Here is a 20,119-nt window from a genome sequence, read left to right as displayed (position 1 = left end):
CCTTGCCTTGGGCACGAAGCCAGCTGGGTGATCTTGGGCCAGTCACTTTCTCTCAGCCCCAGGAAGGGAGCAATGGCAAAACCACTTCTGCAAACTTGCCAAGAAAATTGCAGAGACTTGCCTAGGCAGTCTCTGAGAATCAGACACAAATGAGTGGATGAAAACAAAACAACCCCTGCCCCCAAATTTACTGAGATATTGAAAAGAGAAAATGAGAATTTCATTATTACATTTCTATCAAGAAGAGGCCAGTTTAACAGAATCAAAATTAATACCATCTTCTTCAGAATAATAGGTAATCAGTGCTGGGAGCAAAGTGTACCTTTAAAAAAAAAAGAATTCAAGGATGCACAATAATTTATCTGGTTCCTAGTTGATAGCCCCTCAACTAACATAATCCGTTTATAATATTATATTCAGTATACTATTTTTGTTTTTCTTTCTTTAAAAGATCTGTAATTAAATCTTATCTCCAATCTACTCCCTTCCGCATTTGTAAATATAATCATTTATCAACTCAATGTTGCTATCACAAAGTTTTAAAAATATTTTTGACTGATTTGTGGATTAGCAAGTGGATGTGTGGGTTAGACTTTTAAAAGTAAATGATCTGAGTAAGGCAAGATTGTAATGTAATACTGAACAAATGTCCATATTAATTGTGATACGTTTATTTCACATTAGACTATATTTTATGTGTGAAATCATTTTTAGCAATAGTTCATTGTACAACTGCATACATTTCCATTTCTAGCAGATTGGCTCTGATAATTTACCACCACCATATTCTGAGCCCTTGTACTCACTGCATGGTGGATTAGAAGTGTGAAAGAAAATTTAATCAAGGAGAGCAGCGGGTTGGACTAGAAGACCTCCAAGGTCTCTTCCAACTCTGTCATTCTGTTATATCTGTTATAACTGTTAGAGACTAGAAATAGACTGGAAGAGAGTAGGCTGAATATTTTTGTCTGCCACTTTTCAAGCTTCCACTCTTTTGGGTAGCCATCTGACAACTTGAATTATTCATGCTTTAAAAAGAACTTACCACTTAAAATATTTGAGGTTTTTGAAACAGGAGCTTGGAAAATACCAGAATGTACTAGAAATCTGATTTATATGTTGATGAAGTAGGAATATAGTCCAAGTTGGCTATTTGGAACTATACAAAGGACTTTCTTCTCTTCCCTTTCAAATGTCTCCTTTTCTTCTTTAGTTGATTATATGAATTCAGACATTAATGTTAACCAAAGATTAAAGGGTTTAATCTTTAAAGATGGGACTGAGAAGGAACACATATACCTGGGATATATTCCTATAGATTTCACCTATCATTTTTAATAAATGTTGATCAATAAGATCTTATAATAGGGAGCATGAAAGCTTGTTATGTCATATCCAATTGTTCTGAAGAATTGCACTACAATGAATTACTTGGTCCTATAAGCACTAATGATCAAAATAAAGAAAATGTTTATACACTCTTTTAACAGAGATTGGCAAAATGGTTCCCAGTGCCACAATAATCTCAGGATTCCTGCATGGTGCTCAGAGGAATCTTTTGGTAAGCAAACCAGCACCACTGCCAGTAAAGGGGTTTGCTTTTTAGTGACTTGTTGCCAAGCTCACTCTTTGAAGTAGTTGTTGGCCTCTGTCTTAATCACAAATATGTATCTGTACATATGCGTTTGTATAGAAGTCTATTCTGAAATATTTCACTAGAATGAATATAGTGCTAGCTTTCCAAATAAAAAAGGATCGGCAAAAGTGTCTGTTCTAATACCTGATATTTCGAAACAATAAAAACATCCTAAGTCAGTGGTGGCGAACCTATGGCACGTGTACCAGAGGCGGCACTCAGAGCCCTCTCTGTGGGTACGCACGCCATGCCCCGGAGATGGCAACCGTCCCTCTTCAACCAGCCGCCTGCTAACTCGGTGAGGTTCCACATGGCCAGATGCATCCCAGCATGGCTGGTTTCCTTCTCACCCGTCCCATACCTCCTGGCCTCGCATGCTCTCCTTTTCCTGGGCACGACCCACTGCATCGCTTCCTGTACTGTTGGCCGGCCATCCAGCTCAGAGGCGGCTTCTCTGAACTGCTGGTGGCGGACTGTGAAGCCCCAGAGTGTGCCGGTCGAGGGGCTGGCAGGCTGTGGCTGCTGACGGACACTGTTGGCCCCCATGCACTCACTGGCCTCTGTGTGCGGGGGCCGATGGTGTCAGGTAGCAGCCGGCCTATGCCTCGCCTTGCCCTGCGGCAATAGTACCCTTGCCCTGCCTCACCTTGCCTCGCCTCACCCCCTAGAACGAGCCTCCTGGCCACTGCCCCACCTGCCAGAGACTCCCTGGATCTCCCCCAACCCTGCCCGGCCCCCACAGGCATCCCTCCCCAGAAGTAATCGAGGTGACCATGCCCACCTTGGCCACACCCACCCAGTCTGCCATGACCACAGCCACGGCCACCCAGTGGGCCACGCCCACCTGGCACCCAGCGATAAATAAGTGGGTTTTGGGTTGCAGTTTGGGCACTCGGTCTCTAAAAGGTTCGCCATCACTGTCCTAAGTCATCAAAATAGAAATATTAGACAGGTGGTTTTTTTTTTTTTGCTGTTCTAGGCCCAAGTTTAAGTGTGCCCGGGCTTTCCAGAAATATATGTTCTGGAATGTTGAATGTGAAGCCAGATACTGTAGCTCTTTTGCTCTTTGACATGTGAGAATAAATTATATGTAAAATGAGGCTGCAGAATCATACTGGGCCTTGTCCTTAAGACTGCCTAGCACTGTTTCCTAACATCACTGTATAAGGCGTGGGCATCCACAAAGAAGGTCCAGTGCATGCAAACTCTCCCTGCGTTCTGGAACCTTGATCATGCAACAGCCAAGATATACCAAAAATAGTTGGATATTTTTTTTTATTCCTACTTCAATACCGCTTTACTCTGTGTGATGCTAACTAAGCAGAGTTTGTGAAAACAGAGTTGCTGAACTTAGTTGCAAAGACCTCTCTTGGGGTGGATAATGCTATCTCTGTTTATGTAATTAAATCAGGGAGCAAGGGTCTGCTGTTGTATTGTGCTGATGGGATTCTGCTGGTGTCCTCTTTCAAGGAAAAGGCTGAATTTAATAAACCTTTGGATTGGCTCACATTTTCTCATGCCTTTGCCTTATTACATTGCTGTTGATAATTTTAGGGTATTTTGTTTATGTAATGTTAAAATTCCTCTTTAAAGCAGCTGTCTGGAAACTGAGATGGAGGCCTTAATTCACTTTTAATAAAAGATCAATGGGTTTATTGTGGAAAAATAGAACACAGATGTACACTGTACCTGATAAAAGAATTAAATGTGTCTTTAACCTTCTCTGTTTGTTCTGTGCTACTGGTACTTGACCCTCTTTGATTTTTTTGTAACTATTATCTTTCTCTGGAGCTTTTATTTTTCATATTTGGCTTAGTCTGTAAAAACAAACCCCACTAACATACCCTCATCTCAAATACTCACCAAATCCCTTAGATTTTCCAAAATATTTTAAAAGTAAATCTTCAGACTTAAGTTTCATTAAAAACTTTGGCCTTGCCTTGGAACAGAAGTCCAGCGATGCTTTTAGCATAGAAAGTAGAATGCAAAGGCTGGCAAAGTGAGAATACTTCAATTAAAGACTCCTTAAGGCAGAACTGCCAAGTTTGCTTCCAGAAGTTTCCAATTAAATATCCAGCCTCGTCTGAATGAATGTCATATGTAAGATTTTCTTTTCTTTCAGTGTATCTTTTACAAAAGGAAACTAGTGACAAGAGAGGTTGGTTGAATGTCTTTTTAGATGAAGACTAAAAAAGAGAAATAAAGGAGAGACCAACTCATTACTATAGCTGAAATTTGCCTCTAGAATAAATCTGTGTGAGATATTCTCCCTCTTCGTCAGGAATATTTTGCCTTCTTTGTCCCATCATAGTGGAATGTGTGGGATGAAACAAGATGTAATACAAATGCTTTGCCTACTTCAAAAGAGCCATTTAGAAAGAGACAACTTTATAGTCAGAGGATATCTCCTAAACAGTAAGATGCACACATTATGCCAGATAATTGTGGAGACATGGTGTTCTGTTTCTGTTCTGCTGCTTGGCCACATGATAAGCTGTTCCTTCTGCCAAGAGCAGAATTGTGATTTGATGCACCACTATGATTTTCTCTAAGTGAATACATATGGCCTGAGTGGCACATAAAGAGGAGTTTTATGATTGTCATCACATATTGAAACCATGGCAATGGGCCTTCAGTGTAACATGACTTTATTTTCTATCCTGAAGGAAAAGAATAGCATTATGTGGCTGAGCTGCTGTCAGCAAGGCTTCTACCCCGGCCTCTTCCTACAACTTGGTTCAGAGAAGAAGGTTTAATACCTATATGAATTACAGTTCATTGTTGCTGAGTGTCAGGCAAACTAATTTTTACTAACTGTGGTTTGTTGAAATAAGCCAGCTGCATAAGCTACTTTTTTTTTTACCTCATAGTTGGATGTAATAAGGAGCTATGGTTAATCAAAACATGAATGAGAATTTTTATACTCATGGTTTTGTGGGGATGATGAATATAGTCTGTTCTTTTAATAGTAAAACATTGTTTAAATGTTAGCCTCCATGTGAAACTACCTGAAAAAATTTTCTAAAATGTAGAATGTGAAGTTTTCATTGATCAGATAAAAATATAATAAGTACATTACTGATATTTTTCTTTGAGAAAATAATTTAACAGTTTAATGGGTTTTACATGTGTTAAGTCCACATGATCTTAATATAAAAATCTTAATATAAAAATAGGATGACTGGTAGGTGATAGTTTTCTTCAATTCTTTTTCTTGTTTCTTCCCTACTAGATATGTGGATATGGAATTCAAACCATATGTTAGATCATTGCTTAATATTTGTTTGCATCGACTGTAAAAATAGCCCGTTCTCCAGGGACAAACTTAAATTAAAACTGTTATAAAATACAGATAGTACTTGACTTATGACTACAGTGGAGCCTGGAATTTTGCTCACAAGTCATTTCAGCAGTTGGGTCATCACATGCCCAGACTCAATTCTGCATGTGTTTTTACGATGGTTGTAAAGTGAATCACTGCTTTTGTAAAGTGAATTGTGATTGTTAAATGAATATATCCAGTGGGCATTTCCTGCCAGAAAATGGCAAAACAGTTGCAAATCTTGGTTACATAACCTCAGCACTCTGCAACTGATCATAAATACAAGCTGGTTGCCAAATGCCTGAAATGCAATTGTTGTGACAGTGTTGAGGTGGCAGACATAACTTTAAGGATGGATTGTAAGCTTTTTAAAAACTCCACACTCATTAAGTGACTAGTCATAAGTCAAGGATTACCTGTAAGTAAAGGTTGCCTTTGATTCACTATACAATCATGAGGTTGACATTTATTCCATATTTATAGTTCTTGTTATAGTTAAGTTTGCTTGCCTGATTTGTGTAGTTTCAGCATCAGTTAGGCTTTTTTGTGCCTAAAGTTGAAATCTTCTGTGCTGAAAGGATGTAATATCACCTAAAATTTGGCATTGTTATGGGTAGTTTGATTTTCTTTAAAATATTTTTTCATACATTCTGTATAAATGATTATCCTGAAGTTAGTTATTTGGCTCAAAAATTTCCTACTCCAGATTCAGATGACTAATCTGATTGGTAAAATATGGGCTATTTCAGATTTTATTTTATACAAAGAAAAATGCTCCAAATGTTTAACATTGAGATTGCATTATAGAAAGAGAGCCATGTTGGTCTATGGTAGAAAAAAAATCAGGAGGAGCTTCTTTTTCAGCTAACAAATTTTATTAAAAGGTATAAGCTTTCATGAGCAAATTTTATTAAAAGGTATAAGCTTTCATGAGCAAATTTTATTAAAAGGTACAAGCTTTCATGAGCAAATTTTATTAAAAGGTGCCAGTTTCATGACTGTGGTGGGATTCAAATACATGAACAACCAGTTCTCTGTGTGGATGCTGCTTCCGGAAGTCCATTCTGCGCCTGGGCAACAAAAAAATTAGCTACCGGTTCTGCCAAAGTGGTGCGAACCGGATGAATCCCACCACTGGCTTCACCTTGCTTCATGCAGTTCATGGAGATAATAATAATAATAATAATAATAATAATAATAATAATAATAATAATAATAATAATAATAATAATAATAATAATAATAATAATAATAATAATAATAATAATAACAACAACAACAACAACAACAACAACAATAATAATACAGTTGGAAGGGACCTTGGAGGTCATCTAGTCCAACCCCCTGCTCAGGCAGGAAACCCTATACCATTTTGGACAAATGGCTCTCTAGTCTCTTCTTAAAAAGTTCCAGTGTTGGAGCATTCACAATTTCTGGAGGCAGGTTATTCCACTGGTTAATTGTTCTGTCATGAAATTTCTCCTCGGTTCTAGGTTGCTTCTCTCTCTTCATCCGTTGCTTCTTGGCCTGCCTTCAGGCGCTTTGGAAAATAGTTTGACTCCCTCTTCTTTGGGGCAGCCCCTGAGATATTGGAACACTGCTATCATGTCCCCCCTCGTCCTTCTCTTCATTAAACTAGACATACCCAATTCCAGCAGCCGTTCCTTATATGCTTTAGCCTCCAGTCCCCTAATCATCTTTGTTGCTCTTCTCTGTACTCTTTCTACAGTCTCAACATCTTTTTTACATCATGGTGACCAAAATTGGATGCAGTGTTCCAAGTGTGGCCTTACCAAGGCATTGTAAAGTGGTATTAATACTTCATGTGATCTTGATTCTATCCCTCTGTTAATGCAGCCTAGCACTGTGTTGACTTTTTTGGCAGCTGCAGCACACTGCTGGCTCATATTTAAATGATTGTCCACTAGGACTCTGAGATCCCTCTCACAGTTACTACTATTGAGCAACGTACCCCCTATACTATACCGATACATTTGGTTTTTCTAGCCTAAATATAGAACCTTACTTTTTTCACCATTGAATTTCATTTTGTTAGATAGCGCCCAGTGTTCAAGTCTGTCCAGATCCTCTGGTAGTTCTCCAGTGCTCCAGGATCTTTGAAAAATATAGTTCAGTGGTTCTGAAATCACATCTGCCAGTTCCTTGAGAACCTTGGGATGTAATCCATCTGGTTCTGGTGATTTGAACTCGTCTAGGCTGGACAGGTGCTCACTTACCATTTTCTTGCCTATCTTAACTTGTGTTTCTATTCTGTTTTTTATGGCAGTATTTTTGATAGGTTGGTCTTTTTTTTCCCTTTGTGTAAAGACAGATGCAAAAAACAAATTAAATAGTTCTTTCTCCCTATTGCTTGTCACCTTTTTGCCATTTTCACCCTCTAATGGATCAATCATTTCCTTCACTTTTTTCTTGTTTTTTACATGTTGAAAGAATCTCTTTTTTGTTATTTTTGACTTTGGTCGCAAGCCTTAGTTCATTATGAGCCTTAGCTTTCCTCACTTCATCTTTGTAGGCTTGGGCTATTTGCTGATATTCTGACTTAGTTATGTGCCCCTATTTCCAGTTTTTATACTTGTCCTTTTTATTTTTCAATTTATCAGAGAGTTTTTCCCCTTGAGGATTCTCATCCATTGAATCCTTCCCAAGCCCTCTGTAAGTTTATTGAAATTAGGTCTCTTGAAGTCCAAGACTCTAGTTTGACTGTGTTCTATTGCTTGTGCTTCCATAATGTTGAATTCCAATATTGCATGATCACTACCTCCCAAGGTTCCTGTGGCTTCAACACCTTCTATCATTTCATCTCTGTTAGTGAGAATTAGATCCAAAATGGCTAATCTCCTAGTTCCCTTCTCTACTTTTTGGGAGACAAAGTTGTCTGCTAGGTTTGTCAGGAATCTGTTTGATCTTCCACTTGGTGCAGAGTTTGTCTCCCAGTTGATGTCAGGGTAGTTAAAGTCCCCCATTACTATTGTGATGTGCTTCCTACATACCTTAGTTAGCTGACTAACAAAAAGTTCATCTATTTCCTCTGTTTGGTTGGGTGGCCTATAGTATACACCTATGGCAATGTCATTTTTTTCTCCCTTTTATATTGACCCAAATGCATTCAAGACAGTTTTCATCATTGTTGTATTCTATTTCTGTAGAGATGTAGTTATTTCTTAATCCCTTTCCTTTTAGCACATATTTCTTCAGAAACCTCATAGATCTTTTCCAATATCAGCTTGCAATTTAAGTGAGAGTGGAGTTTCTCCATTTTAGAAGTAATCAGAGAAAATCCTTTCTTTATTATTTATTTATTTTTTAATAAGGGCTGTAATTAACCAGTGTCCACCCCCTCAGTTCCCACAGCTGCACCAGCTTATCTGAAGGTCAAATCCTTCTCTCCAAAGAATGGTTACAATATTAACTTTTCACCACTAGATGTCCTCAGTAAATAGAAAATCTTTTCCAGACACCATTTTTTTTCCTTTTTTTCCTATCTTTTAAAGGAAGAAGTGGGGAAAGAAATAATCTTCCAATATTAGTTACTTATACAATTCGCAAAAACATTTTTCCTGTATCCCAAAATGACTGAAAATAGAGTGTAGTCTTTAAAAATATTTTTTTATTCTCAAAGCCTTCCTTCCCACACATACAGCAGCTGCTTTTTCCAAACTGGGAAATAATTCCAACCAAGTTTTTTCAGGCAAAAAAAAATAAACGTGGGGGAAAGGGGCAAAAAGGGTCTCACCCGGATCCTCCGCGGTGGGTCTAGTATGGCTTAGCTGTAATTGTGACTTCTGCTGGTGCAGCAGGATAATCAGCCATCCCGCGGCCCTAAGGAAATAGCTGGGGCCGCGGGAGAAGTCACCAGCAAGCCTCTGCCGCTCTCCCGCAGTCACCAGCAAGCCTCCTTCTCGGTGGTCGCCCCTCCAGGGCGACTTTCGACCCACCAGGGGGTCTACCGACACAGAAAACCCGGCCGGACTGGAGACGAGTCCCCAGACGCGACCGGCGTTGCCGCGTACAGGAACCGGAAGTCCCGAGATGTAGTTATGTCTTATATGTAGAGCCAACTCCACCTCCTCTTTTATTTGATCTGTTTCTTTTAAATAATTTAAATCCCTCTAGCTGTGTGTTCCATTTGTGAGTTTTATCCCACCATGTTTCCGTAATGACAACAATATCATATCTGCCCTCATTAACCTGAATTTCTAGTTCACCCTGTTTGCTGTTCATATTCTGTGCATTGGTGTATAGACATTTGAGTCCTTTATGACTGACCCTGTGTGTTTACTTTCTACATAACCTGTGTGGTGCCTGAGTTCACCTATTGTCTTACCATCTATTTGGTTAGTGCACTTTGTGTGGCACTCACTATTAAAAGCTTGATTTTGCTTGACAGCAAGGTTGATATTCTTGTCCACACACACATCTATGTTACATGCACTGATAGCCCTATAGTTTTTAGATTGCCGGGGACAGGGATGTTCTGTATCAATTAACTCTTTTAATGCTTTTAATAAATGCTTTTAATAAAATATGTTAATCAGAAAAGCTGCTACTTCATTTTGATTAAAGAGGCAATATCTGTGATGAAACAGATGTGTCGGGAAACATTTAATTTTACAGAACTGCTTTAAGATTTACTTTCATTGATGGATTATATATCGGTGAGGATGCTATTTTGTTTCTAGGGAGGTTTGGGCTTTAGTTTTGAAGAGACAGCGTGGTTTTGGAATAAATAGTAGTCCAGATGTAGCATTTCTCAGCAACTCCTTTCAAAGAAGCTGCCACTTTTCCTAGACATGGTTGTCCTCCATTATTGCAACATCATCCTCAAAGCATTTGATTTAATAAATTCCTTACAGGTGCTAAATCTGGACCTTTGTGCACTCTTAAACAGCCTTTTGCCTTTAAATCCAAAGCAGTGCCCATCATATTAACTTCATTATGTTTACACATCTTGTAAATGACTATGGTTGAAGTAATGTTGATATAAATGATCACTATTTTCATTTTATATAAATATCCTGATTTTTTGTTTGTTGGTTGGTTGGTTTTTTAGCCTTTCAGCTAGAACTAGTTTCCATTTGGTTAAGACAGATGAAGTGAAAGAGCAGATTTGAGAGTTCATTCCCCAAATTTGCTTTCCCCAACTTGATACCCTCTAGTTGGGTTGGGGTTGCAAATGCTAGAATTCTCAGAAACTGGCAAAAATTCTGGGACTTGTAGCTTCAAGGTGACAGCTCAATGTGTATTTTATTTAGTATTGGGTTCATTCTGTTTTATCTTCTCAAAACAATAAACTGTCAGACAAATTGTTCTTAATCTGCAGTATATTTTTGCTACAGCAGCAGCCAGCCAAATTAAGATAATTGTAATTACTTTTACCTTTGCAATATCATTTTTTTTTTAAAAAAATGAGATGCAGTAAAAGATAAAGAGACCCTCTAATAGGCATATAGATATGCCCATTTTGTCTTCTTTCCAATGTACATTGCATTCTTCTAAATTGTCTTCTCAGCTCCCCAGTCAAATTTCCCAGGGGATTCCTTGTGTTTTCATATCCAAGCACAAACCAAGAATTTTTTTTTAGATTGGCCAAAGTTGGACATCCCAGCAGAAAAGCTACATGCTTAGAGAAATTTACATTTGTCTACATACTGTAGCAGGATTATTTTATTAAGTTTTCATATCTATATTACGCAGGAGACATCTTGGACAAAGAGATATTTGAATTTGATAAATGGCATGCTATATTTTCTTGATTTTGCAGGGACAGTATAGACCTTCTGATTTACTATGTCCAGAGACGTATACTTGGATATCCCTTGAGCAGTGTCTACCTTCTCTTGAGCGTTCAAAATATTCTCGCCTCAATCAAGACTTAAAAATAGGTAGGTACATAACTTTAGTTCATTGGATCCTTTGCATTTTTAAAGAAGATTGTTTAACTAAATAGATCACCTTCAGAGTGTCTGTTATCAGTTTATAATGTATAAGGTGACTCTATTCCTTTAGTGTCTTTCACAAGCTATTATGTTACCTAGGAAAGAATCCTATGGTCCTATGGTTCATATATTCACCAGTGTCAAGTGCTGAAATAACTTGATGGTGATGGAATAATGAAAACACACATACATGTACATATAGCTTCAGTGAGCGAACCCTTCCATAGGAAAGCCCTGTGAAATATTTGTATCCTGTGCAATGTGACATTTTGTGTAAAGGTAAAATATTTGTAAGAGGTAATGTGAGGAAGTAGGAAGAACTTATGCTTTCCACTATTACAATATTTCATTATCTATTGCTGAGGAATGTATGAATTAGGGCACAGTCTCACATTATATGGTATTATAGATCTGAAGAAAAATAGCCTTCTCTTTGAACAGCCCTATTTGTGTCCCACACAATATTTTTATGCTTCTTTAAAATTTGAAGCTTTTCTTGGCACTGACCTTTAGGCAAAACCTTTGTTTTCTAAATTATTTAGTTACAGAAGTAAATGATTCTTTATATAAATATGAAAGTGCTTGTTTGTTTCTGAATACTTTATCCAGAAGAAAATAAATCAATTTATAGTTGGTCAGAGTTGTTTATCATGCTGTTTTCCTTGAACAGTACAGCATATAACGAGGAGCTTTCTGACTTAGGCTGATCTGTAAAGCCTGAATTGATTCTGAGATTAAAACAATGCCAAAACACGCATTGCATGTAACAAGAAGATTACACCGCATTATAAATTGAATTCAAGCGAAACCATTTGACTATGAGACAGACAAAATGCTGCTTTGACTAGGTGGTCTAGAAAAGATTGCTAAGATGAAGGAACTAATACCCAAATAACAACAATGATCTTAGCTTAAAGAATTTGAACATTTGTACCAGTTCTACTTCAAAATAATAGATATAAAAGTCTGCCTCTTTATCCATACTGAATACATAAGTCCAGACACAATGTGAATTCAAGCTTGGATCCTGTGGCTTAAGGAAATTAAAACATAATGCCTGCTGTGAACAAGAGTCATCAAGATTTGTGCAGCTACTGGCATGAAGGAAGCAGTCCACCATTTCAGAGCTTGTCTCCTGCAGAATACCTCCTCCTTTACAGTCATCAGATAAAAAAGGCTTTAATTACTATTTAGTGAATATGAATATCAGGTTAGACAGATAGTGGTATGCTCTGTTTCACATGCTATACTTTGCTATAACGATGTGTGTTATGCAGTTGAGTTCAAAACAGATTTTGATAGACCACCCAATTCATAAAATAGTTGTCAGAATTGAGCAACTAAGAGGACAGACTTTATATTTTCCTATTACCAATAGCTATAAATGTGGTGGTCTAATGAAACAAAGTCTTTATTACAGAGCAAGTGACTTATACCACTCTATTGTTATAATAAATAAGATTATAACTATGAACAATCGATTGAAACCTTCTTAATAAATCGTTATAAGTAAATAACCACCAGTCAAGAAGTTTGGTTATTGTGGTATTAGATAGTACGGTTTTAAACTAAAATGTCTACACATTCAATATAGCAATTAGTGATGAACACCTATTGCTATAATGGCTATCAGGAATATCTGACTTTTTTCAGATTGGGAGCTGAGTTGGCTTTTTAGTAGCACATAAGAGCTAGTGAGTGAAACCAAAGTCTCTCTGTCTTTCTCTTTCTCTCTTAAATTAAACTTTTTTAAAATTAAAGATAATTAATACGATAATTCTTCATGTTCATATTGAATAATTGTCTCCATCTTTCAAACCAAAACCAACCATCTGGAAATACATTTTAGAGAGTTCTACTTACCTATAATTTTCGGACATATCATGCAACCTTTGCTCTCAGTATACTTGTTTAAGCAGTTCAAATGCACTTTCCCTTTCTAGTATTAAAATGTCTTTTAAACAGCTACAGTGCTGGGAAAAAATGGAAAGGAGTCTCTCTATAACACAAAGCAAGCATCATCTTCACTGGTTTGGATTTAAACACTAATTATATTAACACAGATGTAGCCAATTGTGGACAGTGATTAATATTTATATGTTACTTATATGTAACGGTGTAGGTCTATACGTATGTTTTATATAGTATGCGTGTTATGTATGTGTGCACTTTGAGAGCAAGCAACTGAATTTCATTTTTAATGTGTGCCATTGTGCGCACAATAAAGGTTATCTATCTATCTATCTATCTATCTATCTATCTATCTATCTATCTATCTATCTATCTATCTATCTATCTATCTATCTATCTATCTATCTATCGGTACCAATTGTATTTTGCTTTTTACTTTGCAAACTGCAAGACACAGATGCATAGAAGCCAAATAAATAAAATAATAAAATAAATAAAATAGTCCTGAATACCAATGCAATGCTCCTCAGACTTTTACGATGGAAAAAATTATCATATAGAGGTACTTGACCTTTTAAAGCTTATGTAACTTTGAAACGGACATGATCATAATGCAGGAATAAGATATACTGAACAAACTGTTCTATATGTTTGCAAAAGATTTTCTAGCATTGTTTTATTTGCTTCCTTTTTGTAAAGGAGCAAATTACACTTTTTCCATTGAAAAGACAATATAGGCTGCTACCAATAACATCAATAACGGTTTATTATTTTGTGTATACAAATAAATATAACTATATTCGTCGTTTTAAAATGTACCGGAGATTATTCCGTCCGGGTATAGGGGTTAAAGAATTCTTATATAACATTTATTTAAAATAAAAATTATTTGTTTTTCTTACCAACTATGTATTTATTAAAATTACATATAACTATGACGGTTTGTGATGGAGAGGTTTAAAAGCAACCCTTTGAAAGTTGTGAAACAGAATTATTTTCTCATAGTTCTTAGCAAAACCTAGAAGGTTATTGTTCCATGAGTTACAGAAGAGGAAAAATGTGTTGATATATTCCCAGAATTGCTGAAGCTTCTTACATTTTGGATCTTGCATCTGTCCTTAATTAACTTTATAAACACTTGAAGGCATTTAAAGTTCACAATTCAACATGATCCTTGATTGTAAAATATGTTTAAACAGTACAGATAGTGCTAATGAGCTGTATCTAAATTTGTCAACTAAATGTTAGTATATGCAAGGAAACCCTAAAAAGTAGATGGATCACTGATGTTTAAATAATTCTAGGTATGCTGTGATATTAAGAAAAGAGAACATTTTTTTCTCAACAAAGAAGATTTATTATGTAAGCAATGTTAATGTTTGCTAATAAATAATTCTTCTCCATATGAATGGAAGCATGTTTATGATGATTATAATTTTGTAAGATTTCAGTTTCCCATCAACTAGAAGAAAAAAAATTGGAACTAGTGTTAGAGTAACATTTATTGTGTTCATAGGATGAAGTCTAAAACTATGTCTTAGGAAACAAACTATGTGGAAAGTCTAAATATCACTTCAACATTACAGTGCTATATATTCCATGGGGATGATAGATGACTGACTTCAGCCTAATGCTTCTAATGTGTATGCCTGAAAAGGGATTGTTTAAAGACATATTATACAAAAGTAGTGCTAGAACTACCTACATTATTGTGTTTTGCATACACATTGCTTATGATTGTGCTGGATGGATTTCCCAGCAATGCTCTATATATTGCTCCTTGCTGACTTGTTATGAGCCTAATCTGCTATCCAGAGGCTATATCCAATAATGTAGTGCTTGTTATATATCAATACTTACTAGTTATTCTTTACTTCCAACCGTATTTAAATAGAAGGGATTATGTATTATGAGAAATCAAGACTTAGCACTCATTGGAAGCAAAGATAATGAAACAAAAACTGTCATATTTTGACACATCATTCAGGCTGATATATCTGTGAAAAATATAATATTGAAAAAGGTAGAAGAAACTAAGAAGCTGATAGTTGCAAGAATTGTGTAATGCAGCAAGAGACAGGAGAACTTGAACAACTTATATCCACAGAGTCACCACAAATTTACTATAACTTGACAAAACATAACAACAAGCATACTTCTCTTCATCCAATCTCCTTTCAAAATGGCCACAAATATCTTAAGTCCTTTAGCAGCCAGCAAATTGCAATCTCTTACATTATATCCTAGCCCGAGTCCACATAGTAAGGCAAGAGACATGAACCAACAACCCAGATCAAAAATCAGCTGAGAATATGTAAAAGCAGACAACAGCAAAGAGTCCGTTCAACAAAGTGAAATACACAAACTGGTTAGGCCCAGAGAAGAGTCCAGAGTTTGAAATAAAATTAAGTAAGGTTTGGAATCAAGGAACAAAATTGTTTCAGGATTTGACCACCTCCAGACAAAGGCTTAATTGCTGCTAATTCAAATATTGGACTCTTCAGGAGTTACATCCTATAGTACCTTGATCCAAAGGCATTCTTTCAAGCAGTTAAGCATTTCTTTGTTTCTACCCTTTAGCTCGGTATGCAGTAGTGTCAAGGTTCGCCCAAATTGGGAAAACCTTCCTTTACTGTTCCAGCTTGGTAACCTTGGACTATAACTTCTCCAGGATTGGAGAGATGAGGATAGTGGAAGATGATTCTACTGATATCTCAGTGTTAAGCCCTGGTGGTTCCAAATCTTAAGATTCCTTAGTCTTTCCCTGTTCTAAATCTTTTCCCCTGGACAGAAATTCATCCAGGCAATGCTAAGGTTCATATAATTAAAATATAAATATTGACCAAAACTTCTATCATGAAAAATGATTAATCTGAATTTAAAAAGTAGCATAGTATGCTGTGTATATGCTCCATGGTATGTACTTGTAAAATTGATCCTGATGGATCATTATTATTGCCTGAAAATGCCAGAACCATTTATACCGTAGTCAAGAATAATATTTTTATATGTCATTCTTTAACAGCTGTAAAAGGTTTTTAGATTCCGTTATATTCAGTTAAAGCCATTCTATTTAAGGGGTACAATGAACAAAGTGGTTTTTTTTCTTTCGACTGGCTCTTGGCATTGAAACAATAGCTGAATTCAAACTGACTAAATAACTAGTACTGTTGCTGTGACAGGAACTCTTATTTGCTTTTTTGAGATTAGTTTAGTTTATACATAAAGCTACATTAAAAGAGTGTGGGCAGGATTGATAGTATTAATTTAATTTGAGGGGAAGGTTTAGTACTTTTGATCGCATTTTATTCTAAAATTTACAGTTTTTTTTAAAGACGGGCTAGATAGTCTTTTAAAAATGGAATAATCTGTTAAAGTTCTGGATTGTAATTTTTACTTTTGTGTATGTGTATATTGTCAACTTTGAAAATGAGCATGGCTGCGGCCATCTTCCTTATTCATTTTCAGTTGACACATTGAAAGAAGGGTGCGGGGATTGCCAAATGCTTCGCTAGTCAAAATAAACCTTTGTCCTGTGGGAACCAAGGTCATTGACTGCTCCCTGGACTGCAGGATGGGCATTTCGTGAATAGCCCACCAAGAAGATGTGTTGGGGAACGTAGTTGCTTACATAGCCGTAGGGGTGGGATTTCTTAACTTTGTATTGGGGAATTGTTCTGTTTTATTTGTCTCTGTCTGTCGGAACCATGACATATATATGTATATCTATTGACTGCAGAGATCTTCCGAAACCTTCATCAACATGATTTCTATTTCTCTCTGATTTTTTACTATTATGGATCTACTTCGTTCTTTTCCTGGAAATTTCAAGATCCAGTAATTAAATTCCAAATGTAACATGAAAGATAAAAAGGACAAGTATAGAAAGTGGAAAGAGGGACACATAACTAAGTCAGAATATCAGCAAATAGCCTGAGCCTGCAAAGATGAAGAGAGGAAGGCCAAGGCTCAAAATGAACAAAGGCTTGCGACCAAAGTCAAAAATAACAAAAAAAGCTTCTTTCAACATGTAAAAAGCAAGAAAAAAGTGAAGGAAATGATTGGTCCATTAGTGGGTGAAAGTGGCAAGAAGGTGACAAGCAACAGGGAGAAAGCAGAACTATTTAACTCGTTTTTTGCATCTGTCTTTACACAAAGAGAAAAAACAGACCAACCTATCAAAAATAGTGCCATAAAAAACAGAATAGAAACACAAGTTAAGATAGGCAAGAAAATGGTAAGTGAGCACTTGTCCAGCCTAGCCGAGTTCAAATCGCCAGGACCAGATGGATTACACCCCAGGGTTCTCAAGGAACTGGCATATGTGATCTCAAAACCACTGAACTATATTTTTCAAAGATCCTGGAGGACTGGGGAACTACCAGAGGACTGGAAAAGAGCTGATGTAGTTCCCATCTTCAAAAAAGGGGAATAAAATAGAGCCAGGAAATTACAGACCTATCAGCCTGACCTCAATACCTGGGAAGATTCTGGAAAAAATAATCAAACAACGAAGCAGCGAACACCTAGAGGCAAACAAAGTCATTAGTAAAAGCCAACATGGGTTTGTCAAAAATAGATCATTCCAGACAAATCTTATTGCATTCTTTGACCAAGTGACAAAATTAGTGGATCAGAGGAATGCTGTGGACATAATTTACTTGGACTTCAGTAAGGCATTTGATAAAGTAGATCACAACCTACTACTTGACAAGATAGAAAAATGTGGGGTAGACAGCTTCACCACCAGATGGATTCGTAGCTGGCGGACAGGCCGTACTCAGCGTGTGGTCCTCAATGGAACTGCATCTACATAGAGGGAAGTGTGTAGTGGGGTGCCCCAGGGCTCTGTTCTGGGCCCAGTGCTCTTCAACATCTTCATCAACAATTTGGATGAGGGGATAGATGGGGAACTCATCAAATTTGCAGACGACACCAAGCTGGCAGGAATAGCCAACACTCCAGAAGACAGGCTTAAGATACAGAAGGATCTGGACAGACTTGAACACTGGGCAATATCTTAACAAAATGAAATTCAATGGTGAAAAAAGCAAGGTTCTACATTTAGGCAAGAAAAACCAAATGCATAGGTATAATATAGGGGGTACGTTGCTCAATAGTAGTAACTGTGAGAGGGACCTCGGAGTCCTAGTGGACAATCATTTAAATATGAGCCAGCAGTGTACTGCAGCTGCCAAAAAGGCCAACACAGTGTTAGGCTGCATTAACAGAGGGATAGAATCAAGATCACATGAAGTGTTAATACCACTTTACAATGCCTTGGTAAGGCCACAATTAGAATACTGCATCCAGTTTTGGTCACCGTGATGTAAAAAAGATGTTGAGACTCTAGAAAGAGTACAGAGAAAAGCAACAAAGATGATTAGGGGACTGGAGGGTAAAGGATATAAGGAACAGCTGCTGGAATTGGGTATGTCTAGTTTAATAAAGAGAAGGACAAGGGGGTACATGATAGCAGTGTTCCAATATCTCAGGGGCTGCCACAAAGAAGAGGGAGTCAACCTATTTTCCAAAGCACCTGAATGGTATAGGGTTTCCTGCCTGAGCAGGGGGTTGGACTAGATGACCTCCAAGGTCCCTTCCAACTTTACTATTATTATTATTATTATTATTATTATTATTATTATTATTGTTATTGTTATTATTATCATCATCATCATCATCATCATCATCATCATCATCATCATCATCATAGTGGGCAGGACTAGATCAAAGGATGGAAATTCAAATTAACCCATCAATACCTGGGATGACATGATTATGTTTCTTTTAATTTCCTTTAGTACTTTGTTTAGTATAAACCTGAGTAACAGAAAAAGTTAAACAGGTCACCACATAGCTGTGCCTGATTTTACCATCTTTTTTGCAGCAGTGGTTAAGCGAAATCAGCAGTCATTAAATGAATCCATTTTATCTAATGGGTGTTTCTTTTGCCAGAAAAAATAAATAAATGCCAGAAACCTGCAAAAAAAAGTCATAAGTCACAATCATGTAACTGCAGGACGCAGCAAACAGCCATAAATATGAGCCAATTATCAAATGGCCAAAATGTCACATGACATTTTGGAACTTCAAAATTGGGTCTGAAATACCCTTTGGAGGAGGCTGTTGTATAATTTAAACAGTCACTAAGTAACTGGTTGTTAAGCTAGAACTACCTGTAAGCGATATACACACATAAACAAACAAACAAATAAATGTTGCACTGGATGTGCTGAATGGAGAACACCACAAATTACTTTTAGAAGTGCACATATCACTCCTGGAATTCTTCAAGAAGAACAGAATGAACTGGCACTAAATAGTTAAAGCATAAAATGTTTTGTACATTTCTATTTTTAATGTTTATTTAGTATTTTAACTATTATTCACCTATTATAATTGTGGCTTTAACAAAGGATAACTTTGTGAGAGCAGCATAAAACATTTTTTAAAATGAGGTGAGAAGCTATCATTGAGCACATTCTAGTGTGAACTATTTGTGGTCTTACCTACTCTCTGTATGATCTTTATTAAGTGATGGTATTGTACTCAAAAAGTGGCTGCATTTAGCCTTAATGCTGACATAATCCTTTAAATTATGGTTGCTGGAACAAACTGTTTGTGCTACTAGGGCAAACATAATGCAAAGCCACAATGGGGAGCTATTTTAATGAAACCCAAATAAATTGCATCATATAAAAACGGATTGTGTTATAGTACTGACTCTTTGTGTAGTCGGCCAGTCTCAACTTGAATGGACTTTGCATGGCAGTTCTAGAATTCAGAAAGTGTATCCTGTGGGCATACATAGCCTGCCAATACCTATTGTGTGACTACCGGAGCTCCCACATAATGTTGTGTTTTCCTATATGTTTGGAGTGTATTTTATTCATGAAAGTGTATGTTACTCATGAAATGAGTACACAAAAGTGAGTAATTAAAGCGTGCTTCTTGACATAGTACGCAGTCTCATGCAACCCTCCAGATAATGGAAATTTTGACTGCATTCTCGGTTTCTTATTCAATAGCAAGCCTGTTGTATCATTGATGATTATATAGTTGCTTAAATATGGCTAATTTTTTTTTTGACAAAAGAGTAAAGAATTAAATTGGGAGACTAAGATGGACCATTTCTGGCTTTTTTGCCTTCATCAGTTAGCCATACCCTTTATGGGATTCGAACCTGGGCAGTTATACATACTAGTCAGTGATTTAGTCACTGAGCCACAGGTTCTCTTCCCCTCTTTTGCCAGCAGAGTCAAGGGAGTAATTATAGGGAGTTCAGACAGA

The 20,119-nt window shown here is 36.8% G+C and overlaps 1 protein-coding gene across 1 annotated transcript in view; it reads left to right on the top strand.

The window, feature by feature from the left end:
* The window catches only part of ATE1 (arginyltransferase 1), a 71,899-nt gene that overhangs the window by 47,568 nt on the left and 4,212 nt on the right, over nt 1-20,119 (top strand). The window contains exon 12 of the mRNA XM_029284395.1: nt 10,741-10,861. Coding sequence (XP_029140228.1) covers nt 10,741-10,861 — 121 coding nt within the window. The remainder of the gene's footprint in view (nt 1-10,740; nt 10,862-20,119) is intronic.

This window comes from Protobothrops mucrosquamatus, unplaced genomic scaffold (genome assembly GCF_001527695.2).
Source record: "Protobothrops mucrosquamatus isolate PMUCROS unplaced genomic scaffold, P.Mucros_1.0 scaffold566, whole genome shotgun sequence".
Lineage (NCBI taxonomy): Eukaryota > Metazoa > Chordata > Lepidosauria > Squamata > Viperidae > Protobothrops > Protobothrops mucrosquamatus.
The sequence above is the reverse complement of the archived record's forward strand: the minus strand, read 5'-3'. Positions and strand labels throughout refer to the sequence as shown.